At 37.8% G+C, this 21235-nt stretch overlaps 1 protein-coding gene across 1 annotated transcript in view; it reads left to right on the forward strand.

The window, feature by feature from the left end:
• TMX3 (thioredoxin-related transmembrane protein 3) overlaps positions 1-16215 on the forward strand; it is a gene marked incomplete at its 5' end in the record, with an annotated part of 28863 nt that extends 12648 nt beyond the window's left edge. The window contains 8 exons of the mRNA XM_010159251.1: positions 1615-1681; positions 4205-4303; positions 6367-6424; positions 7271-7324; positions 7638-7694; positions 12202-12331; positions 14768-14836; positions 15804-16215. Of these exons, the coding sequence (XP_010157553.1) occupies positions 1615-1681; positions 4205-4303; positions 6367-6424; positions 7271-7324; positions 7638-7694; positions 12202-12331; positions 14768-14836; positions 15804-16070 (801 nt within the window). The remainder of the gene's footprint in view (positions 1-1614; positions 1682-4204; positions 4304-6366; positions 6425-7270; positions 7325-7637; positions 7695-12201; positions 12332-14767; positions 14837-15803) is intronic.
• Between the last annotated feature and the right edge of the window lie 5020 nt (positions 16216-21235).

Consider the following 21235-nt stretch of genomic DNA (forward strand, 5'->3'; position numbering starts at 1 on the left):
GTGTGAAAGGCTGGAACTCTGAGATTCTGTGATCACAGTGATGTAAGCAGTGAGCTGGTTTTCCCACAAATGTGAAGGGGGCCTACAAGGGTGCTGGGAATGGACTTTTTACAAGAGCCTGTAGTGACAGGACAAGGGGTAACGGGTACAAATTGAAAACAGGGAGGGTTAGATTAGATATCAGGAAGAAACTCTTCTCAGAGAGGGTGGGGAGGCACTGGCACAGGTTGCCCAGAGAAGCTGTGGATGCCCCATCCCTGGATGTCTTCAAGGCCAGGCTGGATGTGGCTTTGAGCAACCTGGTCTAGTGGAAGGTGTCCCTGCCCATGGCAGGGGGGTTGGAACTAGATGATCTTTAAGGTCCCTTCCAACCCAAACCATTCTATGATTCTGTGATTCATTTAAACTGAAGGTAGTGATGTTATGCAATATTCAATGGAGAGAAGCAGAAATGCTATGAAATCACTGGTTGCTAGTTGTAATGAGGCTTTACATGACTATTCACTGTAAGGCTTTGTTTTGTCTCCTTAGGTAATTTCATTCCAAGCTTCAGGCATCTTTTGCAAGGGATAAGCTATACATAGACTGATTTGCCCTTTAAAGATGCTCAGCGATGTTTTGAGCAAATAAGAGAATAAAGCGTTTCTACAATTCCCATCTTCTTGCACATTCACATGAGTTTTTACATTATAAATTTACTTCTCCTATGTTTATTTCCAAGAAAGACACTGCGGAGTAATTACAGAAAGCATGTCATTTGGTAAAGCACTCATGATAGTGCTCTTATGTTTCCCATACATATTGGTGAATTAGACAATTCAGCCAACATAATCATCAAAACTAAGCTCGTGATAGAGTCCTTTCTTAACCGCAAACGTCATTGGAATTTTAACTTAGAATGGGAGCAAGCAGTAAGGAGTAGGTGCAGTATTTCTTTCTGTGGCAGTTTACTGAAGACATGAGCTGAATAAGATTCTTTTTAAGTTGACGGGAAAGGTTTCTACGCATTGTATGGTTTTTTGAGTATGTTGCTGACCATGCTAAATACCATGTTTAGGATGGTAATGCAGGTGTGTGTTGTTCTGTTTGCTTAAATTAAGGCTATTTGCAGCCCTGTCTGCTGAAGCTGTGTCTTTATATTCTCATCAGCCTGAACCACAGGAAATAGACCAGATTTAGTGGGACATGTTTTCAGTGTTATTTAAAAATACGATACGGTTCACTGGCCATTTAGTAGAAGCAGTGGTATGTCAGGTATGCTGAACAGCAGCAGAGATTGGGAACAAAGTGTCATAGATAAAACCCTCAAGTTATGATCATCTATCTAAAGTTCATGTCCAGCCGATTAAAACATTCTACATGCTACTGCAGATACTAGTAAAAATCCTGCTTAATTTACACCTCCTGAGACCTGCCTCTCAAAAATGTGTTTATGTTGTGTCACTTTTTAATAATCACCGTAAGCTGATAAACTTGTTTTAGTAGATGTAGACATGAAAGATTTAAATGTGCTTTGAGATTTTCCACATGGACTGCATTTCCACACTTCAAGGTTTGTTTGTTTAAAAATCTCCTAACCTTCCATGGATTAATTGAAAACAACTTCTCTTTCAGTATTTGACATTGCCTGAATTGCCTGCTGTTTTGGTCTTCAAAGATGGAACTTACTTTGTTTATGATGGTAAGTAGAAGTGGACATTTCCTTCATGGCAAGATATTTAAAATGTGTACAGAGGAACTGGAACAGTGGCACGTTTATGAAGGCTGTGTTGTGGTGCTGGCAAATTCCTGTTTTATGATAAAGAACAGCTCCTTCATGAAGGAGAAGAGAAAAACCAAATTAATTCTTACAGAACAATGTATTTGAGAAGGAATTGATTTTAGCAATACTTAAGTAGAAGTGATAACAACTGTCCTAGCTGAAGTCAGCACAAAGATGTCTTTTCTAATGTTACTGCTTTTTTGACATTAATGCACTTAGGAAAGTTAGTCCGTGTCCAAATTCATGATATGCAAAATGGAAGAAAACTTGCTGAGGAGGAGTCACACGTAAGATGAATTTACAGTTCCAAACAGTGAATCAGATTTTCTCTAATTACTCTTCCTGACAGTCAAATCTCTGTCTGTCTTGAAGTTAACTTGATTTTTATAAAAAATGTGTAGTCTGCTCACAGATTGTTTAAAAGGATCCAGTCTGAGCTTTTTTGTGACTTGGCAGTGCAGGCTGTATACTCTTTTAGTACAGCAAGCCTTACTTCAAAAACTGTGAAGGAAGAGGAAACTGATTCTGCCTTTTTTCCCAGTATTAAAATTTGAAGGGCCTTAACTGATAGCTTTGAGCCTATGTGACTTTCACACTTGTGTTACTTGGATAGTGGTAGTGGGAAAGGATCAAACAGCATAACCTCTCCCCATATAACTGACAGGCCATGCTATTCATACACAGAACGGTCGACTGTTGGGTTTGTCTTTCCATTTCTGAAGGTGTATCTCACAGAAAGAGTTTAAGGAGATGTGCACGGTGGTCACTGGAGCAGTTAGTATGCAATTTTAGGCTTGATAAACCATGTTGACTGTCTTGTTCAGTGTGTAGACTGTAGAATGGCCACCTGAGATTAGTGTCTCATATCACCACCGACATCAGTACACCTGCCATTTATATAATAAGTGTATATCCATATGTGTGGATATCCATGCATAAGTGCTGAATAACACTAGGACTAATCCGTAAAGCCCACGCTATGTAGTCTGTTAGATGATCAAATGGGTTGGCTTATAGGCACACTGCTTATTTTGAAAAACATCTGCACTTGATATAGGTTGTTTAAAATGCAAGTTTTTACTTCAAGCTGAAAACATACCACTCACAAGATTATTCTGCTCTTTTGATTTCTGAGTATCAATAGTACCACAGCAAAATACTCCAGATGTGCCATCAAAGATATTCTTTGTGATTTCATAGAATGGCTGTACTTGTCTTCCTCTTTAGTCTGTTGCCTTACAAATCATCCTCTAGATAAAAATTCACTCTACAGCCTCCTTGATTTGCATTTGATTTGGTTTTTTTTAAAGGCCCTGGAGAAGGAAAGCTTGTCAACAAAAGACACTGCTTTTTGCTGTGTGACCTGTTTGCTTTTTTCAAACCTTTCAGAACAAACACAAAACTGGTAATAATCCAGGCTTCTAATTTGCTTTGCAAAATAAACTATGCTAGGAACATCGTATATCAAACAAGTTATAAAGATGCCATATAAACACTGGATAAGGTTATATGTGCATCTGTTAGGATTGGGCAGAAGTTTGAAGAGTTCACTGTAAGAAAAACTTTTAGCAAAATCCATTTCAATGCTTCGGCCTTGTCTGCTGTTTTGTTTTGTGGTTTTTTTTTTCTTCGTCCTAGTAGGGGAGTGGGATGCAGATCTGTGGGAAGCTTCATGCTTGGAATTGCTTGCTACAATCTTACACAAACTGTTAACCTGAAATTATTGATAATTCATTCTATAAAACAGAATTTAACACACATATACACATACATCTAAACACACATTCAATAAATATATGCATCATATATCTTCATATACCTGTGATTAGGTTCTAATTATAATGACATTGCTGCTATGTGTTAGACTGATTCTATACAGGTTAAAGAATCTAGCATCTGAAACTAGCTTTTAGTGTAACTCGTACTGAATCATCTGTAAATATTTGTTCATTTACATTTACAATGCTGTTAATCTGTTTACTTTTTCTTGATTTCTTTCTGTTTCATTTAGGACTCTCTAATACTGCTTTTAGTATGTTTGTATCTTTTCAATTTGAAACTTTGTGACACAAACACACCTCTCCCACCCCCTCACCCCGCCTTTAAAAACAGATTGAAACTGTTTCTTTTCTGCACTGGGTCACAATTATCTTCTAGAATAGCGTTATTTTTTCTTGATTTGGGAAAAACCTCATCAAATCATCTTTGTATGCTTTACTACAATACACTTAATGTTTTGTTCAACAGTGGAAATTGCATTAGAAGCTTTAAAACTGAAGAGAAATAGCCAGAAATGTGTGAAATGTTGTCTAACAGCAATAAAAGGAAAAAAGGGAAAAAAGTAGTTTGCCTCTGTAGTACCAAAAGAAATAAATCTTTGCCCACCCTACCAAAAAAAATACTTGTGTGATGTGTTTAACTTTCAGCATTTTGTTTATTTAGAGTATGAAGATGGTGATTTGTCATCCTGGATTAACAGAGAAAGATTTCAAGGTTATCTTCATGTAGATGGCTTTACACTGTATGAACTTGGAGATACAGGTGAGATGCTGCTACTACTGAACACTTTGGAATCTCTCATATTAAACAATAAGAAAAACTAAAGAGCACTAAAAATGTGTTTTTTAAAACCTCAAAAATGAATTAATCTCAGAGTTAGAGTTGACAATGCCAATCTTTTTTTGATGTTGCTGAGACCTGTTCTACTGACTAGAGACTTCATGCAAAGCCTACACTAGTCCTTGCCTTACCACTTTAAAAATTAGAATCATAGAATCACAGCATGTTTTGCGTTGGAAGGGACCTTAAAGATCATCCAGTTCCAACCCCCTTGCAATGGCATGTCTAATCCTGTAGTATTCACAAAACCTTAGTAGGACTTGTACTTCAAGAGCACCTTAGGTTTTGTGTAAATTACATATTAACTCTTCGAATACCTGCAGGGAATTTTATGGCTGGATTTAGAAGTATCAAATATGGATGTGTTTAGGTATGTCTTAAATCTAATGGATTCAGATACCTTTAAAGTAGATATGGTAAGGAAGAGAAGCATGTACCAAAGTGGAACTGTGCTGGAATACTTCTACTTTTCTCTAGTAAAGTTTTTGCAAGTGATATGAAAACTTTGCAGCCAAATGACTTCTAGAATAGGCAAATGATTTGTGCTGCTTTTAAGGTATGCATGCTCCATAGCAGGAAAATTGTTGTGTTGATTTTTCCAGGCCAGGGTACCTTATAATCCACCTTCCATTTCAGACAACACTGAGTTCTTTCAGGTTTTAAAAAATGGGAAACACCTAGGTTCTGACATGTTTGTGAAACTAACGTTGTTACACCCACATTTTAAAAAGTTATTTACAGAAGTGCTGCTACAAACTGTTTAAATATAACATATTTCTCTGAGGTATGTTTTTGTCTAACAACTCCTCAAATTGCCCCAAAAAATAATTGCGTTTATTAATACAGTGGGGAGCACAATTTCTTTTTAAGAGCCTTATATATGAATATACAGTACCTGGAATTCATCATCTTTTCCAGTCTAAAAGTAGTTGTGTCCTAGTGTATTCACTAGGTTGTGTCTTATAATGTGGAAAGAAATGGGAAAAGTGAGGATTTAGGTATGGAAGAGGCAGGGGGGAAGTTATTTCACAAAAAAGCCTGCAAATTTATCATTGTCCTTGCTCTCAAAACTTTTTGGTATTACTTGAACAATAGTGGATTTGGGTTATTTGAGAGGAATGCTTCCTATGGCATGGTGTTATACATGAACTGAGCAATAGATTGGCTTGGTGGGGAGGGTTTTGAAGGAATCATGGCACCTAGAGAGTCTTAAACTGTTCTAGTGCACCATGGAGCCTTTAGTTAATCCAGCTGATGTTAACAGATCTGATTGCCTAACAGGAAGTGCTTAATCTGGAGAGCCTTTGGCCAGCTTCCTAAACATATTTTGATCTGGTTAAACTTAGGAGGCTGTGGTTTTATGTGTGACTTTTTTTCTTTCAGTCAGAAAACCTTCACAAAGTGAATCCTGAAAAGTTCAGTATGTTCTGGTGTTTAGTCTTTCAGCTCCTCTGACAGAGGTCTGAACTAAGTTGTTTTGCTCATGTAATGAATTCTGGGCTCTGCCACTAAATTTTGCAGGTTTTTTTTTTTTTTTTCTCTGTAAGGATAATACTCTGAAATTTTAGTAGTGTGGAAAAAAAGTTGGTACTGAATCCATACAATAGTCATTCAATCACTTAGAATCAGCTTGTAATTGCCATTATGAAGTTTTTCATAGCCTCACATTTTGGTATCTGCAGATGAGCAGCTTGGGTGGAGAGTTAGTTTTTGTCTGTGTTATTTCTCTTTTAGCTTCTATGGATAGGTTTTTAATAGACTGGTAGTGGTGTGTCATTAAGCTATGTCTTAATTTATTTTCAGTAGTTTTAAGAAAACCTCAGTTATCTTGGCTAGAAGAAGCTATTTGATGTTGAGGTTGGTTTATACCTAAAACTAATTCCTGCCCCTGGGGAGTATCTCTGATCTTCTAGGGTGGAGTATTTTCCATCTGACAATGTGTGTTTCTTTTTAAATGGTTTCAAGTATTTTATTCCTTATTTTAGGAAAACTTGTGGCTATTGCAGTCATTGATGATAAAAACTCTTCAGTGGAACATACCAGGTACAGAATTGAGTATTGGTGGCACTATGAGAGAAATGTACTGGTATAGCAGAGTGCTTTGGGAGTTTCTTAAATATTGAGAAATGCTAGGTTAAATGAATGGTTTTAACTTGTGGATGTTCTCTAATTTATGACTTCAGCCTACTGAATTTACTTAATTCATGGCTCTGCTGAAGCACATGAGTTCAATGATGTGATGGCAGTTCTTGTATCACTCTTCTGCTACTTGTTCATGAGATGACAGGAGCAGTGATTGCATAGCTTTTTAAAGCTATTGTGTCACCTTTTAAACATGGACAAGAGTACTTGAGTTCAGATGACTGAGTTGAACTTAGTAAGTGTAAACAAGTGACTGTACTTCATCACAGTTGCATTAAACTTTAATTTAGTGATCCTTTTATATGAGTTGCCTGTGCAACTTAGGTTAAGAATGGGCATTTGGAGTTCACTGGGGAGACTGAGAGGAACAAGATCTTCCCCTATCCTTTTCTGATGCATTCATAATTAGACTAAGAAAATACTGTTCAAGTACTGTGTATGCTTTTTTCCCAGACCTCTCTGGATTTTTTTTTTTTTTGAGTCACAGTGCTGCATCTTCAGAAGGCAATAGAATGGAGTGAAGCAGCCCGTCTCTGCTTTTCTCATGTTGAGTTTATGTGGTAGATAGCCTTTCAACCTTTAGAAACCAAGCAAGATAAACAAGGTGTTTTTTGTTAATGGAGCAGTGAAATTTTATTGTTAATGAGGTACTACTTGCTTCTTGCTGGGGAAATCTTGATGTGTATTGTTTGTGTTTTGACAGAATACATGCCAGATTATCAATGTAATTTTCTTTTTCCCCTCCAGACTAAAATCTATTATTCAGGAAGTTGCTAGAGATTATCGGGATCACTTTCACAGGTAGGTACACATGGTACTACGGTATCTTAAATTAACTTCTCCATTAAACTTTCTAAGATAGAAGGAATTTTTTTTTCTATGTGAAAATGTTAGTGCCTGCTTTTTATATTCACATACTGTTGTTTAAGACTATTCCATTAGCTGAGTGTTTTGGGTTGTTAACTGTCCTGTCCATCATGAATTTTTGAATTATATTGCTGAATGTGTCCTCTCATCTTCAGTAATAGGAAAAATATTTAACGAAGAACTTATGCTGCCGCCCATTATTCTGTCTTGGTTTTCATCATTCTGATGTTCACTGCTTCTCTTGCAGGGATTTCCAGTTTGGCCATATGGATGGAAATGATTACATTAATAGTTTACTCATGGAGTAAGTAAATTCATATTCAAACATTATTCTTTCTTCTCTTTCATTTGTTGCCAAGTATATGTAATTGAAAAGTCTTCTGAAGAATCCCTGCCTTTCGTGGGTTAAAAAAAAATAAGAATCACTGTCCTCAGAATTCAACATGTAACATAGTATCAGTCGTTTGTTAAATTAAAATGCATAATTTAATATTAGTAGTTTGGTTTACTGATAATGCTGATTGACAAAGCTTATCTTTTAGGTCTACTTTGTTAAAATAATTGCCCTGTTGGAACTGTGGAGATTTTTTTCCCCCCTTCATTAAATTCACAGGGCACTAGACAAAGTTGTATCAATTTGTAACAGGAAATGTAAATAATGGTTATGCATCATCTGTGGCTTTTATTTCTGGAGAAGAACAGTTTTGTTCTTGATGCATTTTTAAGCATACAGTGCATGGAAGATGATATCTGCACTCGAGATATATATATATATATGTATTTATATGTATGGTGGTACATTTTGAAATACGTAAGTAGTTTAACAAGATGCTTGAAATTTGCCCTTATTATAATCCTTGTCTAAAAATGCGTAATTAGAGAGTTAAGTTGTTAGGCATTTGCAGTTGACTCCTTGTTCTCCTCTGGTCTTTGGAGTGAAAAAGGGAGAAAGGGGGATCAGTATGCCAGCTCTGAATTTTCCAAACCCCTTTCTTGGGGATCGAAGCATGAACAAAGTATGTGTTCATGCCCCTAAAGGTTCTGGTAGCTCCACGGGGACTCAGGAGGCACAAGGTCTGTGTTTCTGTGGAGTGTCTGTAGATTGACACCTGAATACTGTTAATTTAAAAAAAGCTGTGTCTAGGTTGAAGTCAAGTGATGTGATTGATAGCTGCCAAGAGTGGTGCCTTCCACACTTTGTTATTACTTCTCCTGTGCAGGCAGTTATGTCTGACTGGCTGCAGAGCTGTTTCAGCCTGTTTATCTGGCAGAAAAGTGTTTTCTTTTTTGGCTAGGCAACTGGGGGAGTTACTTTGCTGATCCAGCAAATGTCTTAATGTCTTCCCGTGTATTCTGCTGAGTACTAGAACTGATGTGCAAAGAAATGGGAGGGATATGAGGTCCCTGAGAGGAAAATGAAGGGGAAGATGACTGAACTGCCACTTGCAGCAGTAGTGATGAGGTAATAGCAGGATTTGTTCAGCTGGATTGTTTAATCTGCAGAATGCCTGATTCTGTAATCTGTGGTATATGGGAAGTTGCTGTTCAAGTACTTATGGGCTTTTAATTATTTCCTAAACAGAGTGTATACATTTCCAGCATAAGTGGTATGGTAGGTTGGCCATGGTTGGAGGCCAGATACCCACCAAGCTGCTGTATCACACCCCCATCCCCAGCTGGAGAGGAGAGAGAAAATACAGTGAAAGGCTCACAGCTTGAGACAGGGACAGGGAGAGATCATTCAGCAATTATTGTTATGGTCAAAACACACTCAGCTTGATGAAAAAAATTAAATTTATCATCAATCAAATCCCAGTAAAAAGAGAACTAAACCCAAATCTTAAAACACCTTCCTCTTACCCCTCTCTTCTTCCCCAGCTCAACTTTACTCCCACTTTTCTCTACCTCCTTTCCCCAAGTGGTGCAGGGGGACAGGGAATGGGGGTTGTGGTCAGTTCATCACATGTTGTCTCTGAGGCTGAGGGGGAGGAGCTTGGGGTCCCTCTCACGAGACACAGTCCTTCATGAACTTCTTCAGCGTGAGTCCTTCCCACAGGCTGCAGTTATTCATGAGCTGCTCCAGCGTGGGTCCCTTCCACAGGGTGCAGTCCTTCAGGAGCATCCTGCTCCAGCCTGGGTCCTCACAGAGTCACAAGTCCTGCCAGCAAACCTGCTCCAGCCTGGGCTCCTCTCTCCATAGGGCCACAGCTCCTGCCAGGAGCCTGCTCCAGCGTGGGCTGCCCATGGGGTCACAGCCTCCTTTGAGCATCCCCCTGCTCTGGTGTGGGGTCCTCCCTGGGCTTCAGGTGTGTCTCTGCCCCGCCATGACCCTCCATGGCTGCAGGGCACAGCTGGCCTCACCATGGGCTGCACCACAGGCTGCTGGGGAATCTCTGCTCTGGTGTCTGGAATGGCTCCTCCCCATCCTTCTCCACTGACCTGGGGGTCTACAGAGTTCTGTCTCTCACATGTCTCTCTCCATGTCTGCAAAATGCACTCCCCTTCAGGGTTTTTCTCCCTTCTTAAACATGTTATGCCAGAGGCGCTACCACCATTGCTGATGGTCTTGGCATTGGCCAGCAGTGAGTCTGTCTTGGAGCTGTCTGGCATTGGCTCTGTTGGACGTAAGGGAATCTTCTAGCAGTTTGTTACAGAAGCCACCCCTGCAGCACTGTCTCTACCAAAACATTGCCACACAAATCCATTACAAGTGGAGAGCATCAAAGCCTGTTCAGTGAATAGGTACCTGCTCTTCATGTGGCGACTTGAATTAAATGGTTCTGCAAGTGCTTCAGTTTTGCACTAGATGGCAGCACGTGGAAATGGAAAAAGCATCTTGAATAGAGAGAAACCTATGCAGGATACCTTTTTTACTGTTCTAGATGCATGTAGGAACAAATTCTGCTCCTTCACAAAGGACAAAATGTTGTGTGATTCGTGGGATAGTAGTAATATTAGTCACTGAAAGAAGTACGCTTGGTTGTAGACATCATAATTTATCTGTCTCTTCAGCAGTGGATGAACATGCTTTTGTTGGATTAAAAATGATATTGTTAAAACTATGCACAAAAGAAAACAGTATTATATATTTTACAGCGAAACTACATCTTTGTAAGCTAAGGTATATAGTATCATTGGAATGGCAACTATAGGTATATGCAGAGCATTAATTCCTCAGCTCTTGAAGAAACATACTATATGTGTTTTTATGAATCAAGGTATAGCATATAACTTTTGTATGTGGAGTTTATCTTTCAGCTGTTCTACAAGCAGCTCCAGGAGCCTCAGTTACCAGACTATTAAATGCAATAGAATCGCTTTTTTTTTTTTTTGCAGTAGGGAAAAATCTTTTCCATATCCAAGTATTAAAACTTCTTCTGTTTTAGCCAGGAATGAGGTATTTTGGCAGAGATTGATTACTTCTTACCAGGGGCTTACAAAAACACATAACTTGGTCTGATTGCCTCCTATTTATATTTCTTGTTTGTTCCTAATAAATAGAGGATAAAATTGTCAAGGGAAAAAATTGCATTTAGAAAATCTGATGTTGGAGATTTGTCACTGTTAACAGAGTTCTGTTGTTTGGTTTGCTTTTTTTAAAAAGTTCCTTTGAAAGATGAAATTGTTTTGTTAGCTCTTAGTTGGCCTTACTTCTTCTGAGGTGCAACCATGCCTTCAACTTGAGTACTGGAACGTCGTCTGCGCCTTAAGTCTTGAAGTATTCTGCTTTCTATGAGTTTAGAAAATTTTCATGTATAAGCATTAAACTTGTGCAGTTCTAGGTTTGGAATTGATTTTAAATTAAAAAACCAAACAAAACACCCAAATTGTTTGAGGAGAAATTCAGTACGATTTCTGTTACTGCAAAGAAAAATGAGAATCTTGAGTAAATGATAAACAGTATTTTCATGAAATAATCTATTATGGATTGATAGCCACAGCTAAGGCTGAAATCATCATCAATATTACATAGATTACAAATATACATGGGTGGGGCACTATTAGACAAGAGTGAAGGAAAGCCACCTAGTATTTAAATTCATTACTGTCAGAACTGTAGAAAATTGGCAAAGCGTACAGGAAATTTTTCACCTTATTTAACGTGTTTTAAATTTTGCTTGTTGAACAATGTACTTGTGCAGTATTAAATTTTCTTAAACCTGATCTAATTTTGAATTTAGAGCTGCTTTGAACAGTGGATTATACTGTTTTTTTTCCAGAGATAATTTCTAATATCTTTTTTTTTTCTTTCTTACTGATTCTGTGATACTAAACAAAGCTTATGTATGTGAAGGTCAGCTGCTGATTTAAAACTCTGTAGCTCATCTGTCTTACTTAAAAGAAATGTAGTAAAACTTTGGTTGATGTGGCTTTTTTGACTTGCCAGGTAGAGGCTGGCTGACAGCTGATCATTTGGACTATGGCTGTATGGGACTGAATTTTTTGGATTATACTTTTGCCTTTGTGCACTGAATGTGGTGTGCTAATAGTGCATTTCAAATACAAGCCTACTATGTGTGATCCCTTACTAATTCACCATTCGTAAGGTACCTGATTGGCAGTCACTATGGGTATGTAAAATGGAACAAGCTGCAACAGCATCCCTGACATACATGTGAAGGAAGAATATTAATGAGAAACATGCTCACTCATACCATTCACGTGATGCTCATCCCCCTTCCCTCTTGTCTTTAAGGAACATTACGAAGTGAAGATTAATGGATACCCTTTTAAATGGTGTAGGAATTTGAATTGTGGTATTTTGCACAGTAGTTCTTTAAATGTCTAAACTATGTGTTTTATGTTTTCAGTGACTTGACAATCCCTACTATTGTTGTACTGAATACCTCCAATCAGCAGTATTTTCTACCAGATAGGCACATTGAGAACACAGAAGACATGGTTCAGTTTATTAACAATATCTTGGATGGTACCGCTGAAGTAAGTCTTCATTGTGACTTGGAATATGTTGGTTGGTGTTTATTTCCTTAGATGCTAAAGTAGGAAAAAAATTTGGTTACTGTGATAGTTATTCCATGAGTGTTATTTTCCTGTCATGTTTGGCTTCCTGTCTTGGGTGCTGTCTCTGAATACAGAATCACAGAATCATAGAATGGTTTGGGCGGGAAGGGACCTTAAAGACCATCTAGTTCCACCCTCCCTGACATGGGCAGGGACCCCTTCCACTAGACCAGGTTGCTCCAAGCCTCATCCAGCCTGGCCTTGAACACTTCCAGGGATGGGGCATTCACAGCTTCTCTGGGCAACCTGTTCCAGTGCCCCACCACTCTCTCCATGAAGAATTTCTTCCTGATATCTAATCTAAACCACCAATACATGATTCAGAATTCCTGAGGTGTGCCATTACTCACAGTTCTGACTGCAGAACCTCTTCAGAAAGCAAGCTTTTTTCGTTTATAGCATAACATTAGCTGATTTCTCCTGATATTCCTTTCACTGGTGTCACTGGTAAATGGGGAGCTTTTTATTCATCTCTTGGTTTACTTTAAAATTTCTCTTCTTTAGTGTGCATAATTCAACTCCACCCTTTCTTCTCGATGATAAATTAATAACTCCAAATGAGTGATGAATGATAGGTTCAGATTACAGAATGAGTGGTGTACTTGCTTTTTATATTTCAGACACAAGCTTACCCCTCTCTGCTCTAAAACTAAAAATACATCTTTTTCTAAACCAACAAAATTAATAAATCCATCTTGATTTGATGGCTCGGACAGGTTTTTTTAATGTTGGCAAAACAAACTGAGGTTTGCTTATTTCCTCAGTGTAGGTTTACATTGTGTGGATGAGGAAAGTGATCATGTATCAGTTTTCAGTTGCACTTCTGGGGAAAGAAGGCTTTGCAGCGCAGGGGGCCAGTGTTAACAAAGCATTTGGCTGCCTCCTGGGGGCAGCCTATGTTAGTTTAAGCACCAGTTCACAGTATATTAAATGCTTACTGTGTCAGCTGAGTCCCGTTCTATGTTATGCTGGCAGTTTTAGGTCATCGGGTGGTAATGACAAGTAATGCTGCAGATTGTTTCAGTCAGATGGGATACTTTGGGTCATTTCGTCTGACAAATCGATGTAGCACCGTAATAGGTGGATTTGCTTGTTGTGCATGACTTTACTGGTCATGCTTCCAGTTGGAAGGTGAAGGGGTATTTCTGTAACTTATTTGGTGGTTCTTTGTTCTTCAATTCTCACTTTTTTAAAGTTGTGCTAACTGCATTGAATTTATGTTATCAACAACTATTCAACTCAATTTAAATATGTCCTTCTGGTTGAAACAACAAATGAAATTGCTTTCTGTGTTTTAACTTTGAAGAAAATAATCTGTGATCTCTTTTTCTGAATTGTCATTTAAATCTTTCTACCTTTTGTTCTCAGTATTTCAGCTGTAACAATTAAAGGTCTGTCTAAATTGATAGCTCTATGTCAGAGTGCTAATAGAAGACAGATAGTACAGGATGTGACTTTTAAATTAAGCTAAATAGTGACTGTTGACATAAAATGGCCCCACTTTGGTTATGTTCCGACCCAAGAAATTGTGCAGCTGTTCAGGAATGACAGTCTTTAAAGTATACTGGTAAATGACAAATAGGATGCAGCCTTTCTGCACCACAGTGAAAATTCTGAGGAGCGTAACATTTCCCACCTTCACTTCCATGGGAGGTGTTGAATTATTCGCCTTTACTTTCTTGTCATTTTCTGTAAGGCCCTATAGGGGCCTGTATTCTGTGAGTCTATTTCATCTTTGTGGAATTTTTTTTAGTTTGAGGGGTTTTGGTCAGGGTCGAGTGCGGATCAGTCGACTTCTGAAATGTAGGTTTTCTTCCCATTTGTTTCTCTGGCAACTCAAGGCAGGTGAAAACTGGTCCTGTTCAACAGACAAATTGCCTTCAGATTTGAGTAGCTGTTCTGAAGACTGCTAAATTAGTGATGTTTTCTTTTATACCTTTGTATCTTCTCGTTACCTCGTTCTTAGATTTTTCTAACTGCTTCTGTCGTAATCCATAAGGAGATGTGCATCAGCTGCATCGAAGTTCAGAAGATCTCTGCATTTTTGTAATTGTTTCATCAGGACAGTTGGTAGTTTCTGTTAGTGTTCCTCTATGGTAAGACTGTGGAGTGACAGTCCACTGTTGAAGCTTGCACTGATTGTTTAAAACAATTGGGAGAGAGTTTTTCATGAGACTATTGGAACGTTTATCTGTGCTTGAGAAGTTGGAGTGTCTGGACATCATGAGATGCAAGAGTAATTACTTTTCATTTCCTTCTAAAGGGACTTAAAATTGCAAGGTCTGAAGAATGAACTTTTGGAATCATAACTGAAAAGTGTCAGCCGTTTTGATATGGTTCCATTTGAAATTTCAGGCACAGGGTGGTGATGGACTTCTGCAACGAATCAAGAGAGTACTCTATGATGCCAAGTCTACTGTAGTGGTAAGTTTTATTTTTTCGTTAAATGAGACAGTACCCTTGTCAATCAAGATGCAAATCTTTTGAGAGATTTTAGAAATATTGTTATGTAAGTTTGTTTATATTGTATACATTACGTATATATGCTGTGTAAATACACATTAGGTTTAAGAAATGAAATTATTGATTAAAGTTTTTAATGATGTTTTCCCATGTGCCTAATAATAAACGTACGTATGTTTCTTTCGTTTTTCATTCTTTTTTGTGTTAGTCTGACAGGTGTTTAAAGGGATAAAACAGGGAGAATTGAAAATCTTTCTTTGACCCTTTTGACGTCCTTTCACTGAAATTGATAGCACTTCGTGTTCTGAGACATGTTATGGTTCCATTCTACTGAGCTAGGGATTAAAAACTACAAATGGTGTACTACAATAGAATTTTGTTGGGAAAATGTGTGCAAATCCATTTTTTCACTTGTCCTACACAAGCTAAAAAAAAGCTCGTGCTGTGAATTTAATTTGAAACGTGTTTAGGTGGCTTCCCAACTTTGAATGCACAACATTTAGCCACCACTTTCTGAAACCAAAAGTCCTTCCTTCTGTGCCTTTAAAGTACTCTTGAACAGGAAGCTGTCTAATAACAGGATGTTTCTGCAGATCCCTTTATTACTCGAACTAATTTTTGAAAACGATGCAAAGAAGAGATGAGATAGTGTTACTCAAGCTTCAAACAGTGAATAGGATACACAATTGGCATGTTGACCTTAACTATCCCAGTGCAACACTGTAATGTTTGAAGTTCTAAGACATTTTTATGAACTTAGAGTCTGAATGGTTAAAATGAGGGGAAAAAAACCACGCACAATGAAGCCCCCTGTCTCTATAATTTTGTATGTTTCTGTAAAAAAATACACAGAGTAGTAAGAGAAGAGATGTGGTGATCTTGTATATTCACTGAGTGTTTTTTTTACTTTGGATTTGTGTTTCAACAGTCTGTGTTCAGGAGTTCACCACTTCTGGGATGCTTTCTCTTTGGGTTGCCGCTGGGGGTCATCAGCATTATGTGTTACGGCATCTGCACAGCTGACACAGATGGAGGGGTGGATGAACATGAGGCAGCTAAAAAAGAAAATGGTGATCGGGACCTCACAGATGAAGGCAGTGAGGAGGAGCAAGAGGAGGAAAAGAATGAAAAATATACAGAACTTTCAGATGGAGAGCTTAAACAAAAAGACATAATGGAAAAGAAAAAAGACTAGCTTTAGCAGAAGAATTCTCTAGAATTTCCAAATAGACTTATTTATTGAAGGTAGTCATTTATTGATGATCTTCATGAAAGGACCTTTTTGTCTGTATTATGGTAGTTTTGACTTGCATGTGTTCAAATTTTCTCAGAAATTGACAGGAAAAAAATATGGATGTTCTCTTAATTACCTTTAATAGATTAACAAAGAGCAATTTATACTGAAGGAATTTGCAGGTAAAATTCTACACTGGTTTTGGTTTTTTTTTTTTTAAGAGTTTTGTACTGTTAATTTCCACAGCAGTGAGATAGTGTTACTCGACCTCAGTGTACGTGATGAACTACTGCTGATAGAGCCCAGCTGAACAGACATTCATAATTAAGGCTGAAAATTAAGAAAGATTAAGAGATCTGTAAAGTCTTTCAGGGCCTGATAGCTAAAGACAATTTAGAGTTTTTCAAGAAGTCAGGTGTCCTATCTATTGCGCATTATTTTGGAAAAAATACCCCCAAACTTTTCTATTTTCTCAAGTTAAATGAAAGTTGTTAGGAATGAAAGGACTGTTCTACCATGTAATAATCTAAGTATTGACAGTCAAGAAAGTTTACTTTGAGATAGGATGTGGGAACTATATGCTAAATTAAGTCTTTATTAGCACTTTAGCAGCTAAAAATATTGGAAAACTACATTGTAAGCCTTTTACAACATGATTGCCTGTTAAATTGTTTTGTATGAGTGCTTACACAAAGTTATAGTGCAAATGATCTTTAAAGTTTTCTGATTCCACAGTACAACTTGATAAAGGAAGACATAAACACCCTTTGACTATTTTGCATAACTTTCTAATGTACGTCATTCAAAAAGCTTTTCATTTGTCTTACAGTCTCTAATTCAGATTGTTACATATCTTTGAGGTAGTTGGTGTTGGTACTTTTATTTGGGAGTGTTACCTGCTTGGAAGGAGGGTTAATCATAGCATCACAGAATGGTTTGGGTTGGAATGGACCTTAAAGATCATCTAGTTCCAACCCCCCTGCCATGGACAGGGACACCCCCTGGAGCATTAATGGAGCATAATACATTCATAGAGATTGGTCAGTATAAAGCGTTTTTGTCACCTTTTTAATAATAAAAGTCACTTTTAATGCAACCCTGTGACTGTGAAAAGGACTAATTTATGTCCAGAGCTAAAATCTCCAAGGACAAGCAATAAAGCAGCCTTTGGCATTGATGTCATGGGGACTACTACAGAAGGAAAACTTACGTTGCGCCTCTTTTTAGTATTCATGCTGGGTTTTCTTTTTTTTTGAAGCTATATTACTATATAATACAGATTAGAATGTCCGCCTTATAAGGCAGCTTGATCACATAAGAAATTACTATGTTTATGTCACTAAATTTAAGGAATTTTTAAATAAAAAACATGGGCAAGCATAAATAGACAAGTTCTGAGTTTGAGTAAACCTGATGGTGGTATAAATCATAACCAGGGAAAATGTATTGCATCCTTTTTCCATGTAGTAAAGAAACTTGTTTCTTCCGTTTAAGTAGCTTGGTAGCAGTTGGCTTCATGTAGCAGTGCAGGGTACAGTAAGTAGATGCCTGACTTTAAAGATTTTCGTTATCATACACACTAAACAATATCTAAGGAGATTAGGGATTTTTTTCAGAAAAATTCCATGATTTTGAGACCAATCTTTTTTTTGGGAGGAGAGAGGAAAAAATGACTTCATAGTCATTTCAAAAATGAAGTGACATAGTCACTTCAAAAAATGACTGAGTAGCAGGTTTCTGATAAGGTTTTTTCCCTTTTTTGTTTTGTACTTGTTCCTTCTCTGAATTGCCTTTTATTTTTCCTTGTGTTGTCCCTGTAGCTAGTCATACATAGTGACTTGAGGTTTTCTGCTTTCTGGTTTTATTTTGGTTTTGTCAGAATCTTTGAAGTGTAGTTTTAGCATATATTTGAAGAGTGAGATGCTTAAAAACTTGTTTAGATTTTTTTTAACATGGATTAGAGCTCTTGAGTTCTTTTTTTTTTAAAAAAAAAGGATCATTTAATGAGAAGCCTGTAAATTTCTTTAGCCTTCAGCACGACTCAGTGCTGATAGTCGTAATGTAGGACTATCAAAGCAGTAATATGTTTTCTTATCTCTCTTTTATTATGATTTCACATACAGATCAATTACATATTTAATTTTGGCTCAGGCTGGAAACCTACAGCTTTTGACTTAATAAAAAACCTGAAGTGGTCACTGGAAGACTGCTGTTCCTTCCATGGTGCGTTAATAAGTGTTTGAGTTCTGCTGCACTGCTAAGAACTGTTTCAACAGTGAGCCTTCATTTTTGTGGTTATTTTTGTGTTTAGAATCAGTAGTAGCCAAATAACTTGCTGAGAAATCTTCTGAGATACGGCCCTGAATATGACAAATACTGTGTGGAAAAACAAGTCACGCTAGGATCTGTTAAAACTGTAACATTTAACTGCTAGAGTTAGGAGGAAATCATGTGTGTTAGTCACTTCTGAGCTGTAATATCAATCAGATGTTTACTGAAATGTTGAAAATTCAACTTGAAGTGTACTACCATTTTCACCAGATCCTTCTCCCAGCTGTATTCAGCAAGACACAGGGAGAAGAAAATCATTTAAGACATGTACTGGGTGTCAGAAGTGATGTGAAATTAAGGGGTTTGCTGTGGTCACGCACTAGAATGCTCTCTGAGGGGGGGGGGGGTCTGCCTTTTTATTTTTTTCTTCAGTCTCTAAAGGTTTCTTAAAGCAGCTTCACTGTAATAGCTTTGAATTCATGAAATAATGCTGCTTTTTTACATCAAGTGTAAGCCTGTTGTTTTTCTTTAATAAAAACGTTTAAAAGAGCTTGTTTCCTTTGCTTAATTTGAGCTGCGTTAAGCTCAGGTCCTACACATTGTGTAGGAGGACGTGTTTCCTGGGATTCAGGTGTGTGTAAGGCCCTGAGTAGCACAGAAGTGCAGCTGGTAGCTTTTTAAAATGAAAAAAAAAAAGTTCATCCTGTCTGATAACTTCTCTTTGATATTTTGAAAATACTCTCTAGATGTAGGAGGTAATATTTACTCTTTTTTCATTTAGCGAGCATCCTAGCCGTATGACATGGATGCATTTCTGCAAAAGAGATTTTAAAATACCAGCTCATCCCAGTAGCTTACTCTCAAATTCTTACAGGAGTTTCAGTAGCCAAAGGAACCTGAGGCAGGCTGTTCCAGTATACATCTCCTTCTGGAAGAACCTAATTTGAGTGGCCTTGACACTTGGACACGTGCAATCTCTTAGTGCTTCATCATTTACCTGGGCTGTTCTAACAGGTACTGTCCACACTGGGGTGCTCACTGCTTAAAGGATGGGATGATGATGATCTGTGGTGAAGGCACAAAAGCGCTTAATTTTCATGAAATGTTTAAGTAAAAGGTTTAGCTTCCTCTGGTCTGGCCCAGAATTAATTTGCCTGTTCCCTCTTCTCTCAGCATGTCTGAAGAAGTGGGTGTACTTGGAGGTTTGGGAGGATGGAGAGTTGTTCTGATGACGGCCACAAGCTCAAGTTGGTGAAAAGAGTGCAAAGCCAGAATGTACTTCCCTTAAGCTGTTAAAAAAATCTCATGGGACTACAGATGTTTCAGGTTGTGTTATACTGTGACAGAGTGGTTCTGGCTCACAAACCTTCTCGGGGAGCAAAGCAGCCTTCTGCTGTTCTGTTGTCATCACTGGGCATTGCTAACAGATTGAATCGTAGGCAGCTGCTGCAGCTTATATTTGCTGTAACCGATGAAGGTGATTTTGACACTATTGTGTTGAACGCTTTGCTGATCTCAACTCACAAGGTTCTTGTAGCCTGCCTAGGCAATGTAGGCATTACCAAAACAATTCTCTGACTTCTGAAATTTTAACTGTTTTAAATGATTGCTGCTATCCTGCCTATCAGTTCACTGGCATAAAGCACCATTCAGCAGCTGGTGTGAACTTTCCTGTTGCTAACAAGCTTCCTTCTGCTTATTCACCAAGGAGTATAGAAATGTTTGCAGTTGTTTAGAAAGGATAGATACAAGTATTTTACAGACAGCACTTTTAAATGGAGGCTTGTGGCTCAACAATAAAATCCGAAATATGTCGAAGGTATTTTGAAGAGAATCAAGAAAAACAGACCATTAGTAACAAGAGGGATAATACAGCTTTGTAGCCAAGTTTCCCTGTAAGTTTAGACTGGAGAAGAGAGCAAACATCATGGAATGAGTGTATAGCCTGACAGCTTATTTTTATTGAAAATGGTTTTGCTTTTCGAGCGTCTGCTTTTGTCACGTTCATTACGTTGCTTCTGGCTCTTGGCCACCCCTGTTGCTAGGCTGGCGGAGCCTTCAGCTGGGTTAATCACTGTCCTGACCGGAATGGTGGGTGGGTTTAGGCTGTCTTGAGTTAAGAGATTGAAACTTTGGTAAGAACTAAGGTTGACAGATGAAAGGATTGAAAATGCATAGACAGGAGGAATAGGAGAAAAGAAGGGAGCAGGGCCATGCATTCTCATGTCTGCCTCTATATGCGTAAGCTACCTTTAACATACGTGTACAGGTAGTGGGAGTTTAAGTCCTTCCAAAAGAAATCTAGCATCTTTATGTACTTTACAGAAGTAGCATTACTACCTGATTATACTGAGGGATGTTTTTACTGTTTCTCAGCAGAAACATTCACTCCAAGTCACTCAATGTAACATACTTCAAAGTTCATAATTTGTTTGAAACAAAACCCAACTTTTTCATCTTGCAATGCTATACCGCTACTTTAAGGAATACTCAGAGTGTATTTAAATTCTTGCAAAGGTGGCAACTTGGAGTCATAATGCTTTCAGGAACTCAAGATCTAATCCATAATGTAGGATTTGTATTTCATTTTGAAGAAGTGTCAAGGTTGTTTTTTTTAATAATAAAATAAGGTAACAGTTGCTGCAATTTCATTCTTTTTACTTGAGTAGTAAGTGTTGACTCTTAATCCATGGGAGAAATGTACTGTTCATAGACTGTAAAAGCTTTTAAGTGACTTGAAAGTGAAAAGACTTTGAGACTTTAGTACCTAAGTTTTAAATCCCCTCCCAATTATTATTATTTTCTTTTAACATTGAGTCATTTTGACTTAGAACTGACTTTTTAGTTAATTACTT

This window comes from Eurypyga helias, unplaced genomic scaffold (genome assembly GCF_000690775.1).
Source record: "Eurypyga helias isolate BGI_N326 unplaced genomic scaffold, ASM69077v1 scaffold8129, whole genome shotgun sequence".
NCBI lineage: Eukaryota > Metazoa > Chordata > Aves > Eurypygiformes > Eurypygidae > Eurypyga > Eurypyga helias.